General features: G+C 46.9%; 1 protein-coding gene across 3 annotated transcripts in view; it reads left to right on the forward strand.

The window, feature by feature from the left end:
- Pdpn (podoplanin) overlaps window positions 1–22,719 on the forward strand; it is a 31,065-nt gene extending 8,346 nt beyond the window's left edge. Inside the window, exons 1-6 of one of the 3 annotated variants that reach the window (XM_050120378.1) lie at window positions 4,698–4,862; window positions 14,717–14,844; window positions 16,562–16,706; window positions 19,805–19,843; window positions 20,787–20,898; window positions 21,722–22,719. In XM_050120378.1, the coding sequence (XP_049976335.1) occupies window positions 4,799–4,862; window positions 14,717–14,844; window positions 16,562–16,706; window positions 19,805–19,843; window positions 20,787–20,898; window positions 21,722–21,728 (495 nt within the window). In that variant the 5' untranslated portion in view covers window positions 4,698–4,798 and the 3' untranslated portion in view covers window positions 21,729–22,719. Of the gene's footprint in view, window positions 1–4,697; window positions 4,863–14,716; window positions 14,845–16,561; window positions 16,707–19,804; window positions 19,844–20,786; window positions 20,903–21,721 lie in introns of those variants that run through there. The other 2 variants (XM_050120376.1, XM_050120377.1) reach the window with 2 other exon arrangements.
- The last annotated feature ends 1,291 nt before the right edge of the window (window positions 22,720–24,010 follow it).

Consider the following 24,010-nt stretch of genomic DNA (forward strand, 5'->3'; position numbering starts at 1 on the left):
CCCCCCCCCCCCCCCCCCCCGCCAGAACATTGCCTCCTTCCCACACATTTTGACCTTTGGTGCTTTCATCAACAAATAATGCATTTTGTTGTTCTTTAGAGTGAGAGTTCTGTAGATTATTTCTAGTTGCAAGATATGAAAATTTCAAGTGGTTTTTTTTTTTCCTTTTGCTGTTGATTTCTGAATAGATTTCACTGAAGCCAGAGAAGAGATTCTTCCCAAGACATTTCTTCCATTCTATGAACTGGCTTATTTGTTATTATTTTTGATAGTGTTCTGTGAGCCCCTAGGAGCCCAGATTTCATCACTGTATTTTAAGTGTTGGTGGACCGATCTTGCCTCTTAGCAGAATCTGTAAAAGAACACTGGGGCTGGGGTGTAGCTCAGTGGTAGGCTCCTTGCCTGGCCTGGGATGCCCCGTGTAAAAGCATCTGTTCAGACTGGAGTCACCATCTGTCGATGAAGAGCAAGGGAGTGGTGTTACCCAAACCTATCGGTAGTCAAGGCAATGAGGACAGTGTGGAGTGGGAGAGATGGCTCAGCAGTTAAGTGCACTTCCTGCTTTTACAGAGGACCGGATTCACTTCTCAGAAACCCCACGGAGGCTCACAACCACCTATACTAATTTTGGGGGATCTGATGTCCTCTTCCGACCTCCAACTGCACCATCTGTGTGTGGCCGTACATGTAGGCAACCACTCATGTACACAAAATCGGAAACAAATCTATTTCAAAAGAAGGCAGGTGCAGTGGTTAGCTTTTCATCACTACGAGCAGATACCTGACGGAAAGCAACGTAGGGGAGGAAGGCTTTGGTTTGGCTCATCGTGTGAGGGCGTGGGGCCCATCATGGGAGGGAGGATGGGACGGGGTGTGAGGAAGCTGGCCACATGGATAGTCAGGGAGTCCAGGGAGAGAGATGGATGCTGATCCTCAGCTTGCTTCCTCCTTGACCCTTCTTGTTCAGTCTGGGGACCCCCCCCAGCCCACAGGGTGCCGCCAGTCTCATTCAGAGTCCCTGTTCCCTCCCGAGTCACACCTCTCTATAAACACAGGTGTATCTCCTGGCTGACTCCACATCCGGTCAGGTTGACAATGAACCCATCTCAAGATCTGTGAAAATCAGGTAGGGGAGGTGAGAACGGCAGGTGTTTGCTCTTCAGTGTTAAGACTCTGAGGGGATGGAAGAGATCCATCAAGATATATCTTGTGGGCCTGTGGGAGCCTGTGTTCTAAGAGGGTCTGAACAGTGAACCTGGAGGTGGGGCTGGATGCATGAACTTCCCATGGGCTAGGACGAAGGGAGAGAGATGGCAAGGGCAATTCAGAAGACACCCTGCTGGCCAAAGCAGCTTAATTTTTTAGTCTACCACGGGTTGAGATGAGATGCAGTTCGGTCATAGACGGTTGCCTAGCACACACACAAGGCCCCGGGTTTGATTCCCCGGTGCTATGAAAACAAAACCAAGATTATTCTAATGCAATATAAAAGTCTCCCGAGATACAGCTTCCAAATGAAGCTGAGGACCAAGGCCAAGGTTCTGCACATTGTCTCCCTGGGCTCACAGGTCCGATCTGAAGGGGCTCTTCCACTCTTTCGAAATCCCAGCCGCTCAGCTGAGAGCCCTGAGTAATCAGAGCTCAGAGTCTCGCTCAGTTCCTGGCAGATGGCAAGTGCCCTCACCCCACTGTGATGTGTGCTCTGGGCAGCACCCTTAAAACATCCGATGAGGTCACCGCTCAACTATCTTCCCTAGAAGGTGGCCCTTCGTGCGTGCATCCAGCTCCCGCTGGGTTCCAGAAAACCTCTTAGGAGGTATGATTCCTGCCCACAAAACAGAGTTCATTTCCCCTTTTACAGGAAAACCGTCTGCTCTTAGTCAAGAGAGCAAAGTGGTCTCCCCGAGTTGAGTAATCAAACTGAAAGCTAGAGTCAGCTGTCTCTGGTTTGCTGCCGAGGAGTTTAGGGGTGAGCAGTATACTGATTCACTTCCTGGAGCCCCCCCCCCCCCAAAAAAAAAACGTAACCACCGCTCACCTAGTCATTCTGTGTCCTCAGGCTGTGAGACTGACTGGGCAACAAACTCAGCAGAATGTCAGGTTGCTTAAAAGAGGTTCTAGAACCACAAAGGGAGGAAATAGTGAATGGCCCAGTGTGGCCAAGACCTGGACTGCTGTGGAGACACTGCCTCCCAGCTTCCCTGTGGAGAGAGGGACTTTCTCCTGGGGCAGTGGGTGTGGTGAAGCCTTGAATGGACAGCAATGGGCCTTGGCAGCCCAGCCTCAAGCTCCTGTGATCCGTGGTTAGCTGTATACCCCAGCCTTTTCCTTAAAAGGCAGAGGCTCAGGGCTGAGGAGATGGCTGAGCTGGTAAAGTGTGTTAGCCTTGCAAGCATGAGGATCTAAGTTCAGTTCCCAGCACTTACACAAAAAGCCAGACATGGTGGCAAGTGCTTTGAATCTTAGCGCTGGAGAGACTGAGACAGGAGGATTCCCTGGAGCTCACCTGCCAGCCAACTGGGCCTACTCCATCAGCCCCGTGTTCTACGAAAACAAGGTGGGTAGTTTCTAGGAAGTACACCCGAGGTTGACCTCTGGCCTCCGTACGTGTGCACACACCTGCTCATACACCTGCCCATAGTGCTCACATGTGTCTGCACAGCTGGGGAGGACACACAGAGACACACTCACACCCACAGAATGCCGGCCTGCAAGAGTGACCCGGAGACACACTAGTTACAGGTGGCTTTGCACTCTGCTGGATGCTGACATCCGGTCCGCCATAACCACTTGTTCTCCTAGTCAGTGGTTCACTAACTCTCTCCCTCGCCATCCTCCCGAAAAGCAGGGATGCTCCTTGTGGCAGGGGCGTGTGTGTGTGTGTGTGTGTGTGTGTGTGTATGTGTGTGTAAAGGCCGTGGGGAAGCTCAGGGCAGCAGCTTCTGTTCATTCTCTGTAAACTCAGTCAGAAGGAGCCATCATCAGAATTGCCCCTCCTGGACAGTCCTGTCCCCTGTTCCCTTTCTGAAGGTGGAGGACTGGGTCTGCTTGGGTGGCCCAGAGTTAGGCCCTCCCCCTTCCACCTGCCCAATGACTTCTTGCTCTCAGAATGAAAATGAGAGTCCTTAATGGCCATTGGCCTCTTCTCTATTTTCTTTCCGTTTTCCTCCTCCTCTTCATTAGAGTCTTCCTGTAGCCCAGACATACCTCATATTCATGCTCTGGTCTCTCTAATGCCTAGATTACTACAGGGGTGCATCGTTACCATCCACTCTTCCCCCCTCCCCTCCCCTCCTATTCCTGTCCTCTTACCCCCACCACAGCTATGTTGGTTTTTCTTTTCCTTTCTCTCTCCCCGTCTTTCATTGTCCCTCTCTGTGACTCACACACTCAACCACTGAGTCCCACCACAGCGCTTCTCTCATTGCCCTTGTTCAGCTACAGGATCGTTCAGAAGCCGTTTCCAATTTTTGGGAGGTGACCCACTGGGGCCAGCCACCCCGAAGCACAGGAAACCTTTGGAGCCATGCACAACCCATACCCACTATGAGGTCAAGGGAACAGGCTCCTGATGGTAGTGTGTAGGATTTTCTTAGAGGATCTAGGAGCACATCTCAGTTCTGCCATCCTTCTGTTCAGTGTGTGGAAGAGGGGCTCATCCTGTCTGTCAGCAGCGTGCAGGCTGACAGTCGTGTCCCATCTCATCAACCAGGCTTGGTCTGCAGGTTTGACAAAAGCTGTGACAGCGAGTGACAGGCAGGGCAGCAGAGTTCAGCCTCACAGGTGATTTGTTCTGTCCTCATCCCTGCTGCCCTACAGTAGGGAAAGGCGCTCACCAACTCTGCAGTGAAGGTAGTGCACACATCCAAGGAATATCTCAAAAGAACCCAGTTCCTTGACTGTCCGTATACTTACCCATCGGTCACTCAGCAAACACCTGCCAAGGACCTGCCGTGACTCCAGAGGCTGGTAATGTGTTAGGTGGCACCATGCTCTCCCAGAGGGAAGTAAGTGAAGGCATCTCTGTGGGTGCCCAGGGTGACAGGGGCCAAGCCTCCCAAGAGTTGTCTAGCTTAGTAGAGTTGTTCAGCCCAGGTATGCTGACACGCATGCCTCTAATCCCAGTCTCAGGAGTGACGGGAGGATCATGAATTCAAGACCAGCCTGTGTTGAGACCTTGTCTCAAAAAGGCACAGAGAGGGCTGGAAAGATAGCTCAGTCGGTAGAGAGTTTGGTGTGCAAAAATGAGAACCCAAATTTGAGCCCCAGAATTTGTGGGAAAAATAAAAACTGCCAGGTTATGAGTGTTTAGAATCCCAGAGTTGGGGATAAAGAAACAGGCAGATCTCTAGGGCTTCCTGGCTAGCTAGCTTAGTGGAATTGACAAGTTTCCACCCACTGGGGGACCCTGTCTCAAAAAATAGGGTGAGTATATTCCTGAAGAGTGACGCTGAGGTTGATCTCTGATCCACACACACGCACACACACACACACACACACACACACACACACGCATTCCCATGCACGTGAACATGACACGTATATAGACACCCAAGGCAGAGAGGAGGAGGTTTTCCAGTGCCAATCTCTTGATCAGATGAATAGTTTGCCAAGCTGTATGGAAAGAGTGAAGAGACAAAAAAAGAAAAAAGAAAAAAATCCTTGGCTACACCAGGGCGGATTCTGGCTGCGTCCAGCAAACTACCCGGTGTTGTGTTGAGGAACATGCCTTTTGGAGAACGGCTCTTCATATCAGAGGAGCCCTATAAATATTTGCTGCTGCATCCATATCCAAAGAATGACTTCCTCAGAAGGCCAGGAGCAGGACCAGCCCGCGGTGCACCGAGAACATCAGAGCCGTGGTAAGCAGAGGAGAGTTCTAGGCTCTCGCCCTGGCTGCAGAAACCCACTTGGGGTAGCTGGGGGAAGAGGCAGGGGCTCCTGGGAACCCCAGTGAGAGCTCAGCAGGGTTGAGACCATCTATGGTGTGAGGTATGTTTGAGACTTGTGGTCACCCTCTTAAGACATGTTAGGGAAATGAGATGCAAAAGCCTTCATGGGGGTAAAGGAACAGAAGAGAGTTTGTTCTTCCAAATGGATTCTCTGTGTGAGACGTGTGTAAGTGTAAGTGCGTGTGTGTGCTGTACACACAGGTGGAGGCCAAACATGCATGTCCGTTGTCTTTCTGGGTCATTCTCCACTTTTTAAAAATGATGTTGAATGTGAGTGAAGGTGTCCAGAGTGAGAGCCCCCGGAGCTGGAGTTGCAGGTGTTTATGAGTTGTCTAACCTGGATGCTGAGAATCGAACTCAGGTCCTCGCATGCTCACTTAACCACTGAGCTACCTTTCAAGCCCCTCTACCCTATTTTCTTGAGATAGGGTCTCTTATTGAAGCTCACTGATTGGCTAGATCAGTGCTGGATTATAGGCACCCTTCCACATGGCTTTTCACATGGGTTGCGTGCAGCAAACACTTGGCTGACTGAGACATCTCTTCAGGTCTGGACTTAATTTTTTATTTTATTTTATTTGTTTGTTTGTTTTCCCAGACAGGGTTCCTGGCTGTCCTGGAACTCATTCTGTAGAACAGGCTGGCCTGGAACTCAGACATCTGCCTGCCTCTGCTTCCCAAGTACTGGGGATTGAAGGTGTGCACCGCCGCCGCCCAGTTTAGACTTCCTTTTTAAAACATGGATTTATTTACTGGGGGAGAAGCACATGCATGCCACAGTGGATGTGTGGAAGTCATAGAACGACTTTTGGGAGCCAGTTTGGGAGCCAGTTCTCGTCTTCACTATATGGTCCTAGGGATTAGACTCAGGTCATGGCTTGGCTACAAAGTTTCTTCTTCCACTGAGCCATCGCACTAGGCCAGGGCCCTTGTTTTTCCTTTATGAAAAATTTCAGGTCAGCAGAGGAAGCCACGGGCGTCACCGTGGCATCTGCGAGCGTAAATGACATTTTGCTTTGTTCTCATTCTCCTCTCTCCTGCCCCTCCCACCCCTTCCAGCTGGTTCCCTTTCTTCCCCCAGTTACTTCCTCTTTTGCTTTCCTAGTACGCGTTTCTTTGCTGTCTTTATTTCCCACCTCTCCTAGGGTCTCCTCTTCCCCTTATGATTATCTTTCTAGTTTTGTGACCTACACACACATGCAGACACACATGTAAACACACGCATAAACACATACGTGTAAGCACATGCACAAACACACACACACATAGACACAAACACACACAGAGAATTTACATTTAGGTTTAGCCTATGAGAGCAAACATGCTGTGTGTCTTTCTGAAATTGATTTATTTCACTAAACAGAATGGTTTCCAGTTGAGAATGAACTTTTAGTTATATTGTTTTGGGGTTTTGCGGAGGAGGTTGTTTTGGTTTGATTTGTCTTGTTTAAGACAGGCTCTTCCTGTGAAGCCCGGACGACTCAAAATCAGGATCCCCCTGCCTTTGCCTCCTGAATGCCCCTTGCTCAACAGCAGGCACACTCTGCTGTAGGCCAAGACACTTAGCTCTGTGGGAAAACCTGGCTTGTTGTTCCCACAGATTTAGACCACATAGCCCTTCCACCCTCCACCCAAAGCATCGGCAGCTACTTCTGTGGCCATGCACTTATTTTATCATAGAAAGTATGACGTGTGTATTCATCTTCCGCTTCAAGGAGTCTCTGACAGCCGTGGCTGGGATGGAGAGATTCAGCTTCATCTTGACATAGCTGTCAGTCCAGCAGGTACCCCGGAAAGAGCCCTTACACAGCTATTTTCGTTGTTTGCTTCAAGACAGGATTTCACATTGTGGCTCAGGCTGATCCTGAACTCAAAAGTTTCCTGCCTCAGCCTCCTAAGCACTTGTGAGATTATAGGAATCAGCCACCACACCCCCCAAAAATTTCTTTTTGTTTTTGTTGTGTGCATGCATGCAGGCGTTGTTGGTTTACTTCATGTGATACTAGGGTGTGAGCCCAGACATGCTGGACAAGCGCTCACTCTACAGAGGAGCTACACTCCTCGTCCCATGGGCTCCTGTCTTCATGGTGATGCTGCCTTCACTTGAGCAGAGAACAAAGGACTGTCTTTCTAAGACAGACACACTTTTTAGGATAAATAACGTCTTCCCTCTAATCCACCTGCATCAGATGCAGAGTAATGTGTGGCACCGTGACGCATGGTCAGCTATGGTGCCCCATTTCGAGCACCATTATAAGCTCCCAAGCAAAGGTTGTTGTGCACGGATGGAATCTTGTTAGGTAAGGCATGCCTGCATAGTCCTGTTTGATGGACCGCATTGAGTAAACACAGACAGTCAAACTATTAAGTATACAAACTAAACTGAGACGGGGAAATAGGCATGAGTAGTTGCGTAACCCAAGGAAGGCTTGGTGAGTATGGTGCCAGAGAAAGGAAATAAGGTGTTTGATTACTGGCTGGGTTTGCCTTTTGCAAAAGAGATGCAAATTCCAACTAGCAGAAAAGCAGGCTATAGTAGCTAATATAAAGAGTGTATCGTGTATGTGTGTGTGTGTGTACCTCTATATTTGTACACACATAAGGCTGATATTGGGTATCTTCTTTACAGGAACCTTAAAAAATTTTACACCTTTACTACTCCCTTCTGGGATTCAGTTAAAGACACCATGGATAGCCAAAGGGGGGCTAAAGATCTGAGGGCAAAGAAATTTACTCACAACGGGAATTGTCTTTCTACGTTTCTTTATTCTTTTCTCTCCAATCCATCATTTCTCATTGTTCCATCCGTTACTTGTTCTCCTTGTTCTATACTGTTCCTTAGTCTACATTGCTCCTCCTTGTCCTTAGTTCTACCTGTTACCAATGTTCCCAGTTATATATACCCTTAAAACTAGCAATTCCCCAGCCCTAGAAGGTTCCAGGCTAGAATTCTTTTGCCCCAGAGAAAATCAGATAAAAGTTTTCACACACACACACACACACACACACACACACACACACACACACGGGAGTGGCTAGTACACGTCAGTGAACTCCTTAATGGAGAAAGTTAAGAAAGGAATTAAATCACCAGGGAATTCTAGAGAGGAAGGTTGGTGTGCTACACTTCATTTTTTAGGTGGTTAGTAAAGAGCTAAGGAATTTATTTTCAGTAACATTATGAATAGGGCATGGATTATTTAAATCAGCGCACAACTTCTTTTCTTCCAGTGGGCATAGAGGTTGCAAGGTAACTAGGCAACCTAGGGAAGCTGATGGCTCTTGATCAGATAGCACATACACCAGACACTGTACTTTGTATGGGCCTAGGTCTGGAGTTAGACTTACTGCTCTAGGCAGTGGAAACAAAGAAGGGACCCAGGTTTCTAAATTTGCTTTATCAGCCATTCAGGTCATGGGGTAAAACCAGAGCAACTTGGGCAGGAAGTAATTCTGTGTCCTTGGAGATCCGTGAGTACCATAAGCGGGATGCTCTATGCCTGGATCCAAATGCCTGCTGATGAAGATAAGTGCAGGAAGACATCTCTGCACTTACCTAGGAGAGAGGAACAAGGCCTGGCAGTGGGAAACTGTTTTCACGAAACAGGTCTGAGCTGTGGGAATTAATTCCCAAATATGTAACAGAAAAGGAAGTCAGCTACAGCAAAGGACAGCTACTTTATTCACAAGGCAATAATACACCAAAAAGCCTTGCCTTTCAGTTTAGCTTTTACCAGATCACTTGGATCTGATAAGTTGCTCGTGGAAAGATGGCTGGGCAATTTCTGTATAATGTTGTGGCTTGCAGCACTTTGCCATCTGCTTTTGAGACAGGGTCTCTCACTGAGCACCGAGCATTCGGGTTCTTTTAGACTGGCTGGCTGGTAAGCTCCAGAGATCCTCCTGTCTCTGCCTTCCACCAGCACTGGTGTTACTTACAGATGTGTATTACCATATCAGCTTTTATTTTTTTATTGTTATTTTTTATTTTTTGGTTTTTAGAGACAAGGTTTTTCTGTAGCTTTGGAGCCTGTCCTGGAACTAGCTCTTGTAGAACAGGCTGGCCTCGAACTCACAGAGATCCACCTGCCTCTGCCTCCTGAGTGCTGGGATTAAAGGTGTGTGCCACCATTGCCCAGCTCATCAGCTTTTAAAAGATGTCTTTATTTTATGTGGATGTGTGTGCGTTTATTTGATGTGTATGCACATGTGAGTGCAATACCCATGGAGGCCAGAAGTGGGCACCAGATCCCGTTAGAAATGGAATTACAGGCAGTTGTAAGCGGTCATGTAGGTGCTGAGAACTGAACCTGGGTTCTCATCAAGAGCAGCCAGCACTCTTAACCTCTGAGTCACCTGTGCAACCTCCATTTTTAGTTTTTATATGGGTGCCGGGTCCCCCCATACTTTCATAGCAAGCAATTTACCAACTGAGTCTTCTCCCCAGACCCCTAAGAAATATCTTCATAAGGCATGAAGGATGTGAGAAACCTCAAAAGAGATGGAATACCATAAGAGGAAAATGTGACTGACAAAGGCAGCCCTGATGGCTAGCAGCTAGATGGGACCACTCGCCACCACATATTAAATATATACTAATAAAATCAAAAAACTGAACACACAGTCAAAAGATTTTTATTAAAGATTTGTGGCTGCGGCATTGTACCTATTACAATATCCAATTTGACATATCATCAAATTCTATGACTTTTAAAACAAATATCAGAGCCGGGTATGGTGATAACCTGTAATCCAGCACTTCGAAGACTGAGGCAGGAGGATTTCTAGGAGTTTAAAGCCAGCCTGAGCTATATAGTGAGATCCTGTCCCCAAGCGAACAGAAGGCTGAAGAAATGCTGCCCACAAATGTGTCCTTACTTGAATCATTTCGTTAAGATGTATCTCTTAGGATTTTTATTAATGCGTATGTGTGTAAATGAATGTCATGTGTATGCAGATGCCCTCAGGACAGAAGAGGAAGTGGATCCCCAGGAATTTTAAATTGCAGGTGGTTGTGAGCTGCCCGATACAGGTGCTGGGAGGTGAATCTGGATCCTCTGCATGAGCAGCAAACTCTTAACTGCTGAGCTGTCTCTCCAGCTCCTTAAATAATTCATTAAAAATCCTTTTACATTTATTTATTTTTGTTTGTTACGGGGCCTCATCGGTCATAGGCATATGGAGGCCAGAGGACACCTTGAAAGGGTAGGCTCTCCTCTACCACCATGTGGGCTCCAGGGGCAGAACTCCAGTTGTCAGGCTTGGCAGCAAGCACCTTTACCGGCTGACTCATCTTGGCAGCCCATAAACTTGAAATTTGACTTTGTAGTATTAGAATTAGATATTAAGATAAAGCCATTCATAAGGTCTGGTGAGGTTGTTCAGTGGTTAAGCTGTTCTTGCAGAGAACCTGGGTTTGGCTCCCAGAACCCATGTAGTAGCTCATAGCAGTCTGCGAACTGCGCAATAGTCTGGGGCACAGTTAAAAGTTCTAGGCTTCCAAACTTAAAAGCCTCAGTGTAAAAATCATTTTTAGTTCAGTTATCTCCTCTTAAAGAGTTCAAACTTTGTCCTAGCTTTTTCAAAATACTTTTTAAGACTTGTTTATTTAATATGTGTGGGTGTTTGTGATTAAGAGCATGCAGTGCCCACAGAGGCCAGAAAAGGGCATCACAATCCTTTGGAACTGAAGTTACGGACAGTTGTGAGCTGTCACAGTGGGTGTTGGGAATTGAACCCACGTCCTCTGAAAGAGAAGTCAGGGATGTTAAGCCAGCCCCTGACCTAGCTTCTTAAAGAATAACAGTGAAAATGGCAAGGGGTGAGTTTTTTCTCATGTGGAGAAGTTCTGTTGATTCTCACTCTCAGGTTAGCTGCAGCTGAGTGTGTCAGGGAAGTGTACTCAGGTGACCGGGAAGGGATACAGATGTTTCCAGAACTTTGCTGGCACGCCAGGCTGTGAGCATTGTTGTGATTGTGGGTTCTTCGCTCTCCACTTACATAAGCATTTGTATGCATGCGTAGATGTGCGACCCTGCATGTGCGTGTGGTGGTGTGTGTATCCTAGGAGGACATGAGAGTGCAAAGACATCAATCCATGGCTTGAAGGTCACCAGCAAAGAGAAAAGGAGATGTCAGCTGCTGGCTAGAAACTCGGCAGCTGGCCGACACTCTCCACCAGGGAAAGCCTTCTGCCAAAATAATTGAGAATCTTGTAAAGATAACTTTCCCAGGGAGCCAACAAGAATGCTGGGCCAGAGAGACAAAAGGCACGCATCGTAATCTTGACGGTCATTCATAAAACACCCTTTGTCTATTCAGGGAGACTTCAGTACTTGGCCGTGTGGGCCAAGGGAAAGAAAGAACAAGGGGGAATTTTTATCGAGTTACTCTTTCAGTGAACTGAGCTTTCTATGAAAGGACTGAAGCCAGCTTCATTCAGTACTTTTGTTTTGAAAGCAAGGCTTGTTTTAAGTTAGAGACACCGTATGGAAAATGATTTTGATGAATGGCTCCTAGGAACTTTATAACAACTGATGGGTTTGAAAACTGAATTCAATCCAGGGGATAAAGAATTTTTGTTGTTGCTATTTTAATGTTTTCTATTAGTATTGTATTAGTATTCTGTTAGCTTGTATTATGTGTGCATGATGCTGGGTTTCATTATGACTTTTTCATACATGTAGTAGCGTGTTCTGGCCATATGCACCTGGTCCCTCTAGTCACCATTCTCTTCCAAACAAAACTATTTCCTTTCTGATTTCATATCTTCTTTGTGTGTGTGTGTGTGTGTGTGTGTGTGTGTGTGTGTGTGTACGCGCTTGTGAAGGGGGAGTGAGGGAGAAGGAGGGAGGGAAAAAGAGGGAGAGAGAGAGAGAAACCCAGTGAGTTTCACTAGGGTTTCACCCTACAGGAGCATGGGTGGGGTTTGCTTATGGGAATGTGGGGTACCTTACCAGTGGCTGCGCTGCTGAAGACAATGTCTGTTCAATGGACAATGCTTAGCTTTTAGATAAGGATTACTTTTCTAGAAAAGGGACATTAGACATCTCTCTACTCCGTGGGCATAATCCCCGCCCTCAGCCATAGCAGCAAATGCCCATGGGAGGAGGCCTACCATTTGTATGCACTGAGTTTTAAGGATTTTCCTGAGATTTTAAAATTAAATTTATATGATTTTTTTTTTAAGTAAATGTGTTTATACATTTTACCTCCCGGCCACCGTTTCTCCTTCCTCCTCTCCTCCCATTCCTTCCCCCCGTCTTCCCCCTGCTTCTGTTAGAAAGGGGCAGACCTCCTAAGGGTATCAACAAAACACGGCATATCAAGCTGCAGGAAGACTAAGCACCTCCCTGTATTAAGGCAGGACAAAGCAACCCAGTATGAGAAATAGGTTCCCCAAAGCCAGTGTTAGGGACAGCCCCTGCTCCCATTGTTAGGAATCCCACAAGTAGACCAAGCTACACAACTGTCGCATATATGTAGAGGGGCTAGGTCATTCTCATGAAGGCCTCCATTACTGGTGGGAGTGCAAAATTGGACAGCCATGTTGGAAATCAGTATGGTGATTTCTCAGAAAATTTGGAATCAGTCCACCTCAAGATTGCTTGTTTGTTTGTTTTGTTTTGTTTTGTTTTTTAAGGATTTATATGCTAGGTAGCTCATCTAAAGCTATCCACCAGCAACTGGAATAGGGCCAGCTGCAAAGAGAAGGCTCCAGAATTTAGCAGCATTCTTCCAGAGGCCTCCCACCCTGTTGGCATCAGCAGTGGAGTTCTGATCAAATATTTATGAGCCACGCTTCTGGCTGGGCTGTCTCAACGGAGGGAAAATCAAGTGTCGAAGGAAGGGTTGGTTGCTCATCAGAACAACATCCTAGGCGTGGATGAACATCTGCTCTTTAATTATAGCGGGCGCTTTCCAACACCCCTCCCTCCTGTACTTCTGATGCATGACCCTTCTTTCGTAACTGCATCTGGTCATGGCATTTCCAGAACCGCTCCATCCAGGGAGGAGGCCCACAGCCAGTGAGTCAGATCTGTAACTCGTGAAAAGGATTACGTGAATTAAGAGCAGATGCCCTGGTGCACTTAGTCCTGAGGCAGTTAGAGGACCCTGTCATCTCTCACACCATTTGAGTCTATTTATTTTCGCTGCTGTAACAAAATACCCCAAACCATGTAATTTATAAAGAATAGGTGTTTATTCTCTCCCATGGCACTGTGGGCTGGGAAGTTCAAAAACGAGGTGCCCGTGTCTGCTAGCACCTTCGAAGACATCACAGTGAAGATGCATACCTCAGTTCAGATCTATCTTCTTCCTCTTTCTAACCCATTACTCACCTCTTGGGGACCCCATCCTGATGACCTCATTCAGTCCTCATAACCCACCAAGAGCCCCAACTTCAAACACCCTTGACTTATGAATGTGGGCAGTTTCTAGCCCATGGGATTTGGTGGAGATAGATGCAAGGTGTAGCATCCTCCCACAGCGGGATTCAACCTGCTACTCCCTCATTCGTCCTTCATCCGAGCTTGAGTGCAGGAAGTCAGGGTCAGGGTAGGCGGGATGACTCAGTGGGTAAAGCACTTGCCATGTGTCTGTGCACACATGCAGCTGTGATAAAACATTGACCAAAATACAGTCTGGAGTACGTAGTGAGACCCTGTCTCAAAAAAGCAGTTGGAATCAATTTATGAGGTCAGTGGGTCAGTCATCTTAATTATCCAAGTGAACGACAATCTCAATTAAATAGTAATGGAGAGTGGGTTTACTGTTGTTGTTTTCAATTTTGTTAAATCTTATTTACTTATTTATGGGGGCAGGCCTTGTGCCATAGCATATACATGACCATCAGAGGACAATCTGCAAAAGTTAGTTCTCTCTTTCCACCACATGGGTCCCAGATTTGATCTCAGATTATTAGGCTTGGCAGCAAGCACCTTTACCTTCCCAGCCATCTTTCCAGCCCTATGACCTATGATTCTTCTTCTTCTTCTTCTTCTTCTTCTTCTTCTTCTTCTTCTTCTTCTTCTTCTTCTTCTTCTTCTTCTCCTTCTCCTCCTCCTCCTCCTCCTCCTCCTCCTCCTCCTCCTCCTCCTCCTCCTCCTCCTCCTCTTCTTCTTCTTCTTCTTCTTCTTCTTCTTCTTCTTCTCCTTCTCCTCCTCCTCCTCCTCCTCCTCCTCCTCCTCCTCCTCCTCCTCCTCCTCCTCCTCCTCTTCTTCTTCTTCTTCGTCTTCTTCTTCTTCTTGTGAATGTTTTGGTGCTAGGGACTGAGACCAGTACCTTGAGCACACCAAGCATGTGTTCTGCTGCTGGAGTACCGTTAACCCTGAGAGTTTGATTGTAAAAAATGAACGAACACTTATTTTTTTTGGACCTTTGTAGGCTTGCACAGAGCATGGACCCAGGTCTGCTTAGAAAACTTTTCAGATGATTCTACAGAGTTTTCCTGGTCTGTGTAATACTCTACCTGTCTGAATGGAGGCACTGGCTCTTTACTAGAAAGGGAAAGGTAGGCAGGTTCTTGTCCAGCCCTAGCTGGCGGTGTCACCAACTGTTCCCATTGTCTTTTGCTTCTCTATGGAGACCAGGCCATGGTGTGTGTCAGTGGCACCATAAGGAAGTGGTGCAGGCCCTGGTACTGTGACAGGGCAGAAAGGACCACAGTTTACAGTATAGGAAACAATCATGACTATAAGTGGCCAATTGGCTTTGTCCACATCCTCTGCATACCGCATCCCTGACTGACCTTTCTTTTTCAGCACCCGTAGGTGGACTAGAAGATGATATTGTGACCCCAGGTCCAGGAGGTGGCATGGTGAGACCAGGTCTGGAAGACAGAATAGCAACCACGGGTACTACTGGAGGACTGAATGAATCTACTGGAAAGGTACCCTGGGAAGTGTCCAGGGAAAGAGGAAGTTGGCTCCAAAGGCAGGCTGTCACATGCCAGGGGGATGACGTATGCTTAGATATGGAATCAACTGCCATACAATGAAATAGTGGTATAGCTTGCCACAGAGGTACATCCAAGTCTCATCCAAGGACAAGGGAGCTGGTGCGGTGGACACAGACAGTTTGAGAGCAATAGACCATGTCTTCTCAGATGGTATGAAATCAGCCTTTGCCAGCCTGCACTGAGGCCAGGCGTAGTGGCACACATGCCTGTAATTCCAGTACCCAGGAGGCAAAGCAGGCAGGTCTCTGTAAATATGGGCTAGCCTGGTCTCCACGGTGAGTTCCAGGACAGCTAGAGCTACATAGGGAGACTCTGTCAAACAAGCCAACAAACTGGATTCAGGGAGCTTTAGTAGGTCCCTGGGGAGGTGGGAGGAGTTCACCATGCAAGCCCCCAAGCCAGTTTCGACACAAACTCATTCTGTGTGGCTCTTCATCCAGGTCAGTTGCTCTGTCCTCAATGACGAGCAATGAAAAAGTAGAAAAGCCAGCCCTGGGCTGGGGAAATGGCTCAGTCGATAACATGCACGTCTTGCAGGCATGAAGACCTGGGTTCAACCCCTAGAGCCCACATAAAAGCCAAAAATGATGATACCTAGAAAGGTGGATCTCTGGGGTTTGCTGGCCAGCTAGCCTAACCTAAGAGGCATGCCCCAGGCCAGTCAGAGATACATCTCATGGAACAACAAACACATTCACACACACCCACTGTGTAGATGGATTTTCTTTGGCCTGCCAGCTCATAAAAAATGACATGGAGGCTTCTTATTAATTATGAAAGCTTGGCCTATAGTTTAGGATTGTCCCACTTGCTCTTATAACAAATTTATTTATATTAATCTACGTTTGGTCTCATGGCTTTTTACCTCTCTTCCATCTTGCACTTCTTGTTCTCGCTCCATCTCCTCTGGTGTCTCTCACACCTATATTTATTTCCTCATTTCCTCTTCTTTATCCTCTGTCCCCGAAGTCCTGCCTAACCTCTTCCTGCCTAGCTATTGGCCAGTCAGCTCTTTATCAAACCAATCACAGTGACACATCTTCACACAGTGTAAACGAATATTCCACAACAGTCCCCCGCCCCCCCCCCACATGCATTTCACACATAAACCGGGAACCACATCCTAGCCTTCCACTGTCACTGAATAGCTGTGAGGACCTTTCCTGCAGGGAGTCGGTGCTCATTATGGAATCTCTTCGGCTTTGTTCATTGAGTTTACTTGAAAAAGTTGCCCATGGTGTACTGAGAATGTATTGAAAGGGCCTGGTACAAAGTGAGCTGTCAGTGACGGTGAGCTCCGCTCCTCCACACAGTTCTGCCAAGTCAATGTTGTGAGAGAAAAGTGCTATTCCAGTTTGAGAGAGAAAAACTTAGGTGTGAGGGAGCCAGTGTTTTTCAAAGAGATCAAGGGACAGGAAGTCTTCATGCTGAACGTTTAAAGTTCACTTCTGAACTGAACCTGGTTTTATCCCCATCTCCACTCTTGTTTATTTTTTGTTTTGGTTTTTGTTTGTTTGTGTCCATCTGGAGTTTATACTTGCGTTTGTGAAATGTTTGCTACCTTAAAGTCTTTCCTGCAGGACGTCATATGCTGTCCATTTCAAACCTCAGGCTCTGTTCCCTCTTTTGCCTCACCCACTTCTAACAGGTACCAACACACACAGACACTCCCTTTGAGGACCTGCCAACCCCAGAAATCCCAGACCACGATCACGAAGAACATAAGAGTACAACCACTGTCAAAATGGTGACGAGCCATTCTGTGGATCAGTCAACAAGTCACCCCAACAAAGGTGGGTCCGCTCTTACATCACCCATGAATGATAACTAGTCACAACCCCCTCCAAGGACCCGTCACTGGCTCCGAGTGTTGCACTGCAGACCCTGTGTTAGAGCCTTGTGCTGGCTGCTGAAGAGAAGGCTCAGTGGCTAAGAACACACACTTTCAGAGTTCAGTTCCCCAGCATCTCACGGCCTCCTGTGGCTCTAGCTCTGAGTAACCCAACATCTCTGTCTTCTTAGGGTGCCACGCACAAACACATACACATCATGAAAGTAAGATCAATATTTAAAAAGGAAAAATATCTGTGTAAGACGGGTCATATGGCTCAGTAGATCAGCAGGTTAGGGTGTTTGCTGCCAAGCTTGACTGCCTGAGTTCAATCCCTGGAGCATACATGAAGGAGAGAATCAAAGCCTGAAAATTGTCTTCTGCAGGGCACCACAGCACAGTGCCCACATCCATACAGATACGTAAGTCAATCAATCAATCAATAATAATAGTTGTAAAAGAATCTTGCATTGACCCTCAAGGGCAGCAATTCTACACCGACGTTTCCTGGCTATCTAAGTTTACCTTATGGCTATCTAAGTCAGACCCACCAGGACTGTGTGTTGTATACATCATCCAGGTTGGTGCCTGTGACCTGAACTGACTTTGTAGCTGAACTCCTTGATTCTCCTGATTTTACTTTCCAAGTGCTGGGACTACATATGCCACGGAACCTGACTGACTGTTGTATGTTATTCTTCAATGCATACTTCCAGGTCCAGTTGCCAGTTGAGATTTAAGAACTCTACAGTACTTTTAAAGGTTTAACAAGTGATTTTAGATCAGGTGTGGTGGTACATAAACCTTCACATTCAAAGGCACAGGGATTGCAAATCAGAGGCTAGCCTGGGCTACATAGTAAGACTTTATTTGACAAACAATAACATGGGGGCTACATGAGGTGCTGTCTCAAGAACAAAACAAAATCTTTCACAATTGTTTGCCTGTGTACACACCACTATCCACAATATTAACACATGGAAGCAACTCAGTAGTCACAACCAAATGAATGGATAAAAAAAACATAATATGTACCCACAGTGGAATACAACTTAGCTTTAAAAAAGAAATACATGCTTACACATACTACAACGCATGTTAGGCACGTTCAGCCAGGCACAAAGGACAATACGGTATGGGTCCACTTGCACGAGGCACCCAGAGGTGCTGAAATGAATTGATGTAGACAGCAGAATGGTGGCTTCTAGGAGGTGATGGTTGGACGTGATCAGTGTACTTCATCCCACTGAGCTGCACACTTACAAGAATGAATGTTGCTCAGGCATGGTAGTACACAGCTGTGATCCAGGCACTCAGGTAGCAGAGGCAGATGAAGCTCTGTGAACCTGAGGGCAGCCTGGTCTACAAAGTGAGTTCTAGGCAATCCAGGTCTGTACAGCATGATCCGATCCTGTCTCAAAACAAAATAAACACAAAATCGTAATTAATGTCATAATTTTCTTGCCGCACATATTTTGCTCCTATTGCTTTTATGAAGTGGGGTGGGGGCTTGTTTATGTATATGGTTGGTTGGTTGAGTATTTTGGGTGCTCTGGATCTAATCTAGCACTTTCCTCATGGCCAGGCAAGTAGTCTCCCACCGAGCTGTGTCTTTGAAGTGATGGAAAGTCTTGCTGCAAGCTGCTGAGAAAACACTGACAGTAATTGCCAGGCAGAACCAAGTCAGCCTCAGTGAGGAAATAACGAGTGTTAGAACACATCTCTTGTAGCCCAGGCTGGCCTCGAACTCACAGAGATCCGCCTGCCTCTGCCTCCCGAGTACTGGGATTAAAGGCGTGCACCACCACCGCCCGGCTAAGAACACATCTCAAAACTGTAGAGGACTTCTCATGTTTGGCCCATGAGTAAAGCTTCCCTAGTCTTTCTTGGAGAAGAATTCTAGTTTATATGGCTTGTTTCAGGGTGGGTTTTATGAGCCAAGAACCTCAAAGCCCCCCCCTCCCTCCATAAACATCACATCACAGCCAGTTTTACTTCTGGAACCTGTTGGCTCTCTAGGGTGGTGATTCTCAACCTCCCTAAGGCTGCGACCCTTTAGTACAGTTCCTCGTGTTGTAGGGACCCCCAACCATCATATTATTTATATTATATTATTTCATCGCTACTTCATAACTGTTAACTTGCTACTGTTAGGAATTGTAGTGTAAATATCTGAGACCCTCAAGGTGGTGGCGACCCACGGGTTTAGAACCGTTGTTCTGAAAGCGGTGAGCTAAGATCCTAGGGAAAGTCTGATCTTCCCTTCTCTTCATTGTCTTCACCAGACCTTGGGCCTCATCTACAGCTGAGGCAGATAGCCACCCTCAACTCCAGAATTAAGGACTCTGTAAAATGGGTAGTGGGAGAAACTAAGTAAAGGACTTTTATTCTAAAGTAGAAGTCACGGGAAACTAACTGTCCACGAGGAAGTCAGGTGGAGAGTGTGTATTGTGGCCACCTGGCTGGACTAGGACGCTGGTGGACACCCTCAAGTGACAGGGGTGGAAGTCACAAAGGACCAGTTTTCATTCAGCCTAGCAGGGCAGGCCACCCAAGTACAGGTCAGACCACAGAGGAAAAGTTATCAGGAGGCGACCTTACAGTCCTGGCCACCTCCTCCCAAATAAGAAGCCTGCTGTGAAGATGCTTAGAACCTTAGCACTTGCCCTGTTTGCCAGGATCTTGGTAAAAAGCGAAGTCGCCACACCTGCGTTCCTCTGCTCCTCAGCACTCAGCTTTCCCAACCATTTACTTCACAGCTGTGGCTCAGGAGCCTTGACTCTTAAAATCAGCTAAGATAAAATCCACTGGGTGCAAAAGTACAGAGGCTCTGTGGGTGGGCTGTGAAGTCGCAAACTGGTGATAGATAATGCAAAGGGATGGTTATCGGTACAGAGACTGTCATGCTGGCTTCTGAAGCCCCAGTCGGGTTTGTGGAGGGAATTACCCTCTTTGCATAGGTTTTGTAACATTCCACTTCAAGTAAATTCAGCTGCCAACTGTTCAGTTATAGTCATTAAATCCTAATAGTTCTCTGTCTTTGCATTTTTCTCTTTCCAGATAGCACAGCTGACGAAACAGAGACCACAGATAAGAGAGGTAAATGAGATTTTGGTCTTCCTTTGGGAGATAAAAAGAAAGTTTCTTTGAATCCAGTTTTTGGGGGGAATTCCATTCATTCTGGGATCTCAGTCAAACAAGAACAGAAAGGACCATCTTCCAAAACAGAGATGATGGGTTTCCTCTCTTCCTTCTTCCTTTCCTTTTTTCTCCCTCCCTTTCTCCCTTGCTTTTTGAAGTGCTGGGAATCGAACCCGGCACCTTGTGCATACTAAGCTAATGGTCCACCACTAAGCAACATCCCCAGCCCACTTTCAACTTTTTTACTTTGAGACAGAATATCACTTAAGTTTTGCTCAGGCTGTAGTCCAGGCTGACATTGAATATAACTCCCCTGCCTCATCTTCACAAGTCTCTCTCTCTCTCTCTCTCTCTCTCTCTCACACACACACACACACAGTGTGGAGAATGACAACCTATCACAGTTTACTATAACTATTATATTGAATAAGCTGGCATCCTTGTTCTTGTAATGGAAATAATTTGTGGTTTTCCCACTTAAATAATGTTGCTTATAGGTTTGTCATACAGAGCCTTTATTATGTTGAAATATATTCCTTCTGTTCTGAGTTTTCTGGGACTTTTGTCATGGACCAGCCATAAAGAAGCATGCCCATCAACAGTGAAGCTAGCAGGTTATGTGTGATAAATTCAGAGACTCCGAAATCTCTTGATTCACAAGATGGGATTAGAGCAGAGCTGGGTGTGGGGCTTAGTGGCACGGTGCTTGACTAGCACACTCAAGGCCTGGGTTTGCTCTCTGCACCAAGAAGAGAAAAATGGCTCAGTGCTTTCACGCATGACTCAGACTCCGCTGTGCTTGGGAGAAGAGCAGAGCGCACTCTCTGCTGAGAGCAACAGGACAATGCCGTCGCTTGTGTCTGCTCTTCCCAGGCCTCATGGTTCTTTTCTCTTTATTCAGATGGCTTGGCAGTAGTGACCCTGATTGGAATCATAATTGGCGTCCTGTTAGCCATCGGCTTCGTTGGAGGGATCATCATTGTGGTTATGAGGAAAGTTTCTGGAAGGTTCTCGTAAGTAACCTCTTATCCCCATGTGATATGTGAACGTTGGCCGTCTGCTCACCACTCAAACCTCTGCATGCGTAGAACCGCTGCCTTGTCGCCTCCACAGGGACAGATGTCAGCACTGGCTGTAGACTTTTCTAAAAACACAGGCAGAGCCCAAGACTGACTTCCTCTGCGGTCTGAGCAGATTGGATCTCTCGTCTTAGTTTTCCAACTACCCACACTTGAAAGAAAATCCAAACCAAGTTTTAACTTGTTCCCTCATCAATCTCCTTGCCCTCCAGCCATCAAAGACAGGTGTGCTGAGGGGAAGAAAGCACCTGTCGCAGAGGCAGGCCTTCGTTCTGATGAGGACCTGCACTGTGTGTGCACCGTGTGTGCACTGTGTGTGTGATGTGGGTGGCGTCTTTTGTAGTTATCACTCCCTCACACCTGTCCTGCACACCCATCACACAGGTCAGGTCGTTCTATTTTCCTGGCATTGGCTTTAGGAGGGAAGAGCCTTTCTCCTGGTTAAGCTTCTCTCACAGCGTTCCAACTCAGCACGGGAGAGAAACCAGAGAAATCTGATGGGCGGGGAGGGGAGAGGATGAGTCGTCCATGGCTGGGAAGGGCGGTGACACACAGCTGCCAGTGCATCGTGTTGGAGATGTCTGGAGTCCTGACCCCGCCTGCCTAAGGACTAGATGTGGAGGGGAATACCTGGGAACTAAGGGCACAGGGGTCTGGGACTGAAACCACAGAAAAGGACAATAGGCTCAATGACTATGGGGCAGGGAGTGACTGGTCCCAATAGTTAAAGAAGCAATAATTCTCTTTATTTTCACAGGCCCTAAAGAGCTGAACAGATCAGGTTGTTCTCCCAACATATCTGAAAATAAGGGCGCTTCCAGCGTCCCCTGTTCCCCATCTTCTGCTTGTGGAGGAAGATGACCCATGGAATGCCCACCCCACTCACAGCCATGGTGACTCCTCCGCTTGCCGAAGTACCAAAAGGAAAGATACATGACAAGCCACGGCCCCTCGAGCATATGCCTTTGGAAAACAAACATTCTTAATATAAATTTTATAATAAATGATTCAAAATACAACATGCGTGGAAAATGAAGCGAAGCTACGTAAACTGACTTGTTAACCAAGACAGCATCACCAGTTGACCTTAGCAATTGTAACCATGGCTTCATCCTGGCCATTCCCTGCTACTGCTGGGATGCAAAGGAATCTGGAAACGTTTATTGAATTTGCAGAGCCGTTGACTCAGTGTTACTTACGTCAAAGAGGCACGGGCCTGCTGATATGTACACATTCCAGCCTGGATTTGGGGGGGGTGTCTGTTTAAATATGTTTGAGTCATCGAGCTGCAAGTGTAAATTTATAATCAGGCATGGTGAGCAGCCCCTTAAGGGAGCCTGGTGGACCGTTTCAGAAGCATCCATTGTGGCTTCAGGTCCAGGAGGGTACTTTGCAGTTCTCTAAACCATCTCTAAGCCATGGTGACTTGAGGAGTCATGTCCTCACCTCCCTACACGCAAACCTTTGGATGATTTGATTCTTTCCGTACTGTGAAGGCCTTATTCCAGATGTTGAGAAAGTTCTTGGATGTCACAGGATGCCAGAGGCTCAGCAGCTGTAGAACCAAGCAGGGAACTTGATCCTTAAGCACAAGAGACTCCTGTGTGTGTTTGGTATAGAAGATAAACTGACCAGTTTCTAACATCTGCCTTCTGTTTCTGAAGAAAGACAGGGAAAGCAAAAAGAATAGTTGCTCTTATGTGGATGGGTGTAAAGGTCTGAGTTTAAAATAAAAGATACTTCTAGTCTTCGTGACATACTACATCTTTCTGTGGGTTCAATCAAGAAGATCAAAACGATGAGACCACAGGGGTGTCCTGCCTCTACCACCCAGCTTGGTACTTCTCCTTCTTCTGCACAGTATTTAACACTGGCCTGGCCAGATGCTCTGTTAAGACTGTGATTATATAATCCTTACATCCTCTAGCCTAGGAAGAGTTCACAAGATGCAGAGAAAAGTAACCCAGTGTGCCTGTGTGTTGACCCAACCCAGCTGGCCCAGCAGGCTGCCTATTCGCACATCAGCGGGGGCCGGGCTGGTTAGAAGAGCCTTGTGAGTCAAATCATAGTGTGAGTGGTCCTCCTCCTCATCCGTCAGATTCCAAACTGGAGCTAGGAACAGTGCCCTTTTCTTCTTTCTATCCTCTCCCTTCCCACTTCCACCTCCAGCCCACCACCTTCACCCTGAAAAATAGCAGCCCAACTCAAACTATACCCCAGCCAGTGCCTGCTGGGGCAGGGCTGTGGTGTCTTGGTCACCTGTGTTGGTACTCAATACAGTGTCGACATCTTTTCAAATAAAACATGATTGTGTACAAACACGGGTCCAACCTCTGACTGAACACTTCCGCCGAGAATGGATGTTATTTCTGCTAATGTTATACAACATTTATTTACTCGTTTTTGGTTTGGTTTGGATTTTTTTTTAAATTTATTTATTATGTATACAACATTCTGCCCCCATGTATGCCTGCATGCCAGAAGAGGGCCACAGATCTCATTACAGATGGTTGTGAGCCACCATGTGGTTGCTGGGAATTGAACTCAGGACCTCTGGAAGAGCAGCCAGCACTCTTAACCACTGAGCCATCTCTCCAGCCCAGAAAGAAACGTGTAGCCCAGGCTGGCCTCGAACTCGTGATCCTCCTGCCTCTGCCTCCTTCAGCAAATCCTACCGGCGTGCGCCACCACTACCGGCTTGGTTTGGATTTTTGAGACAGGGTTTCTCTGTTCTGGAATTTGCTTTGTAGACCAGGCTTACCTCAAACAGCCACATGCCTTTTAAACCCAGCTACCTTCTGACTTAATGGAAAGAGAGTATCCTTGATCAGAGGAAGTTTGTCCCCAGGAAAGAAATGCAACCATAGTGTTCACCAATCTCTCTGCTAAAGACGAGAGCCCAAGGCCAACAGGACAAAAACTAGGTAGCCTCTTGAGTCCTTTTCTCTGATCTCAGGGTTAACGAGGTCTTGCCTGGTCCTTCCTTTCTGCATTGTAAAGAAAAGCCAGGTGAGGAACAATTTTATCTTGCCCTTGAAACTCAAGG

This window comes from Alexandromys fortis, unplaced genomic scaffold, assembly GCF_014885135.2.
Source record: "Alexandromys fortis isolate MF-2015 unplaced genomic scaffold, M_Fortis_MF-2015_v1.1 scaffold_174, whole genome shotgun sequence".
Lineage (NCBI taxonomy): Eukaryota > Metazoa > Chordata > Mammalia > Rodentia > Cricetidae > Alexandromys > Alexandromys fortis.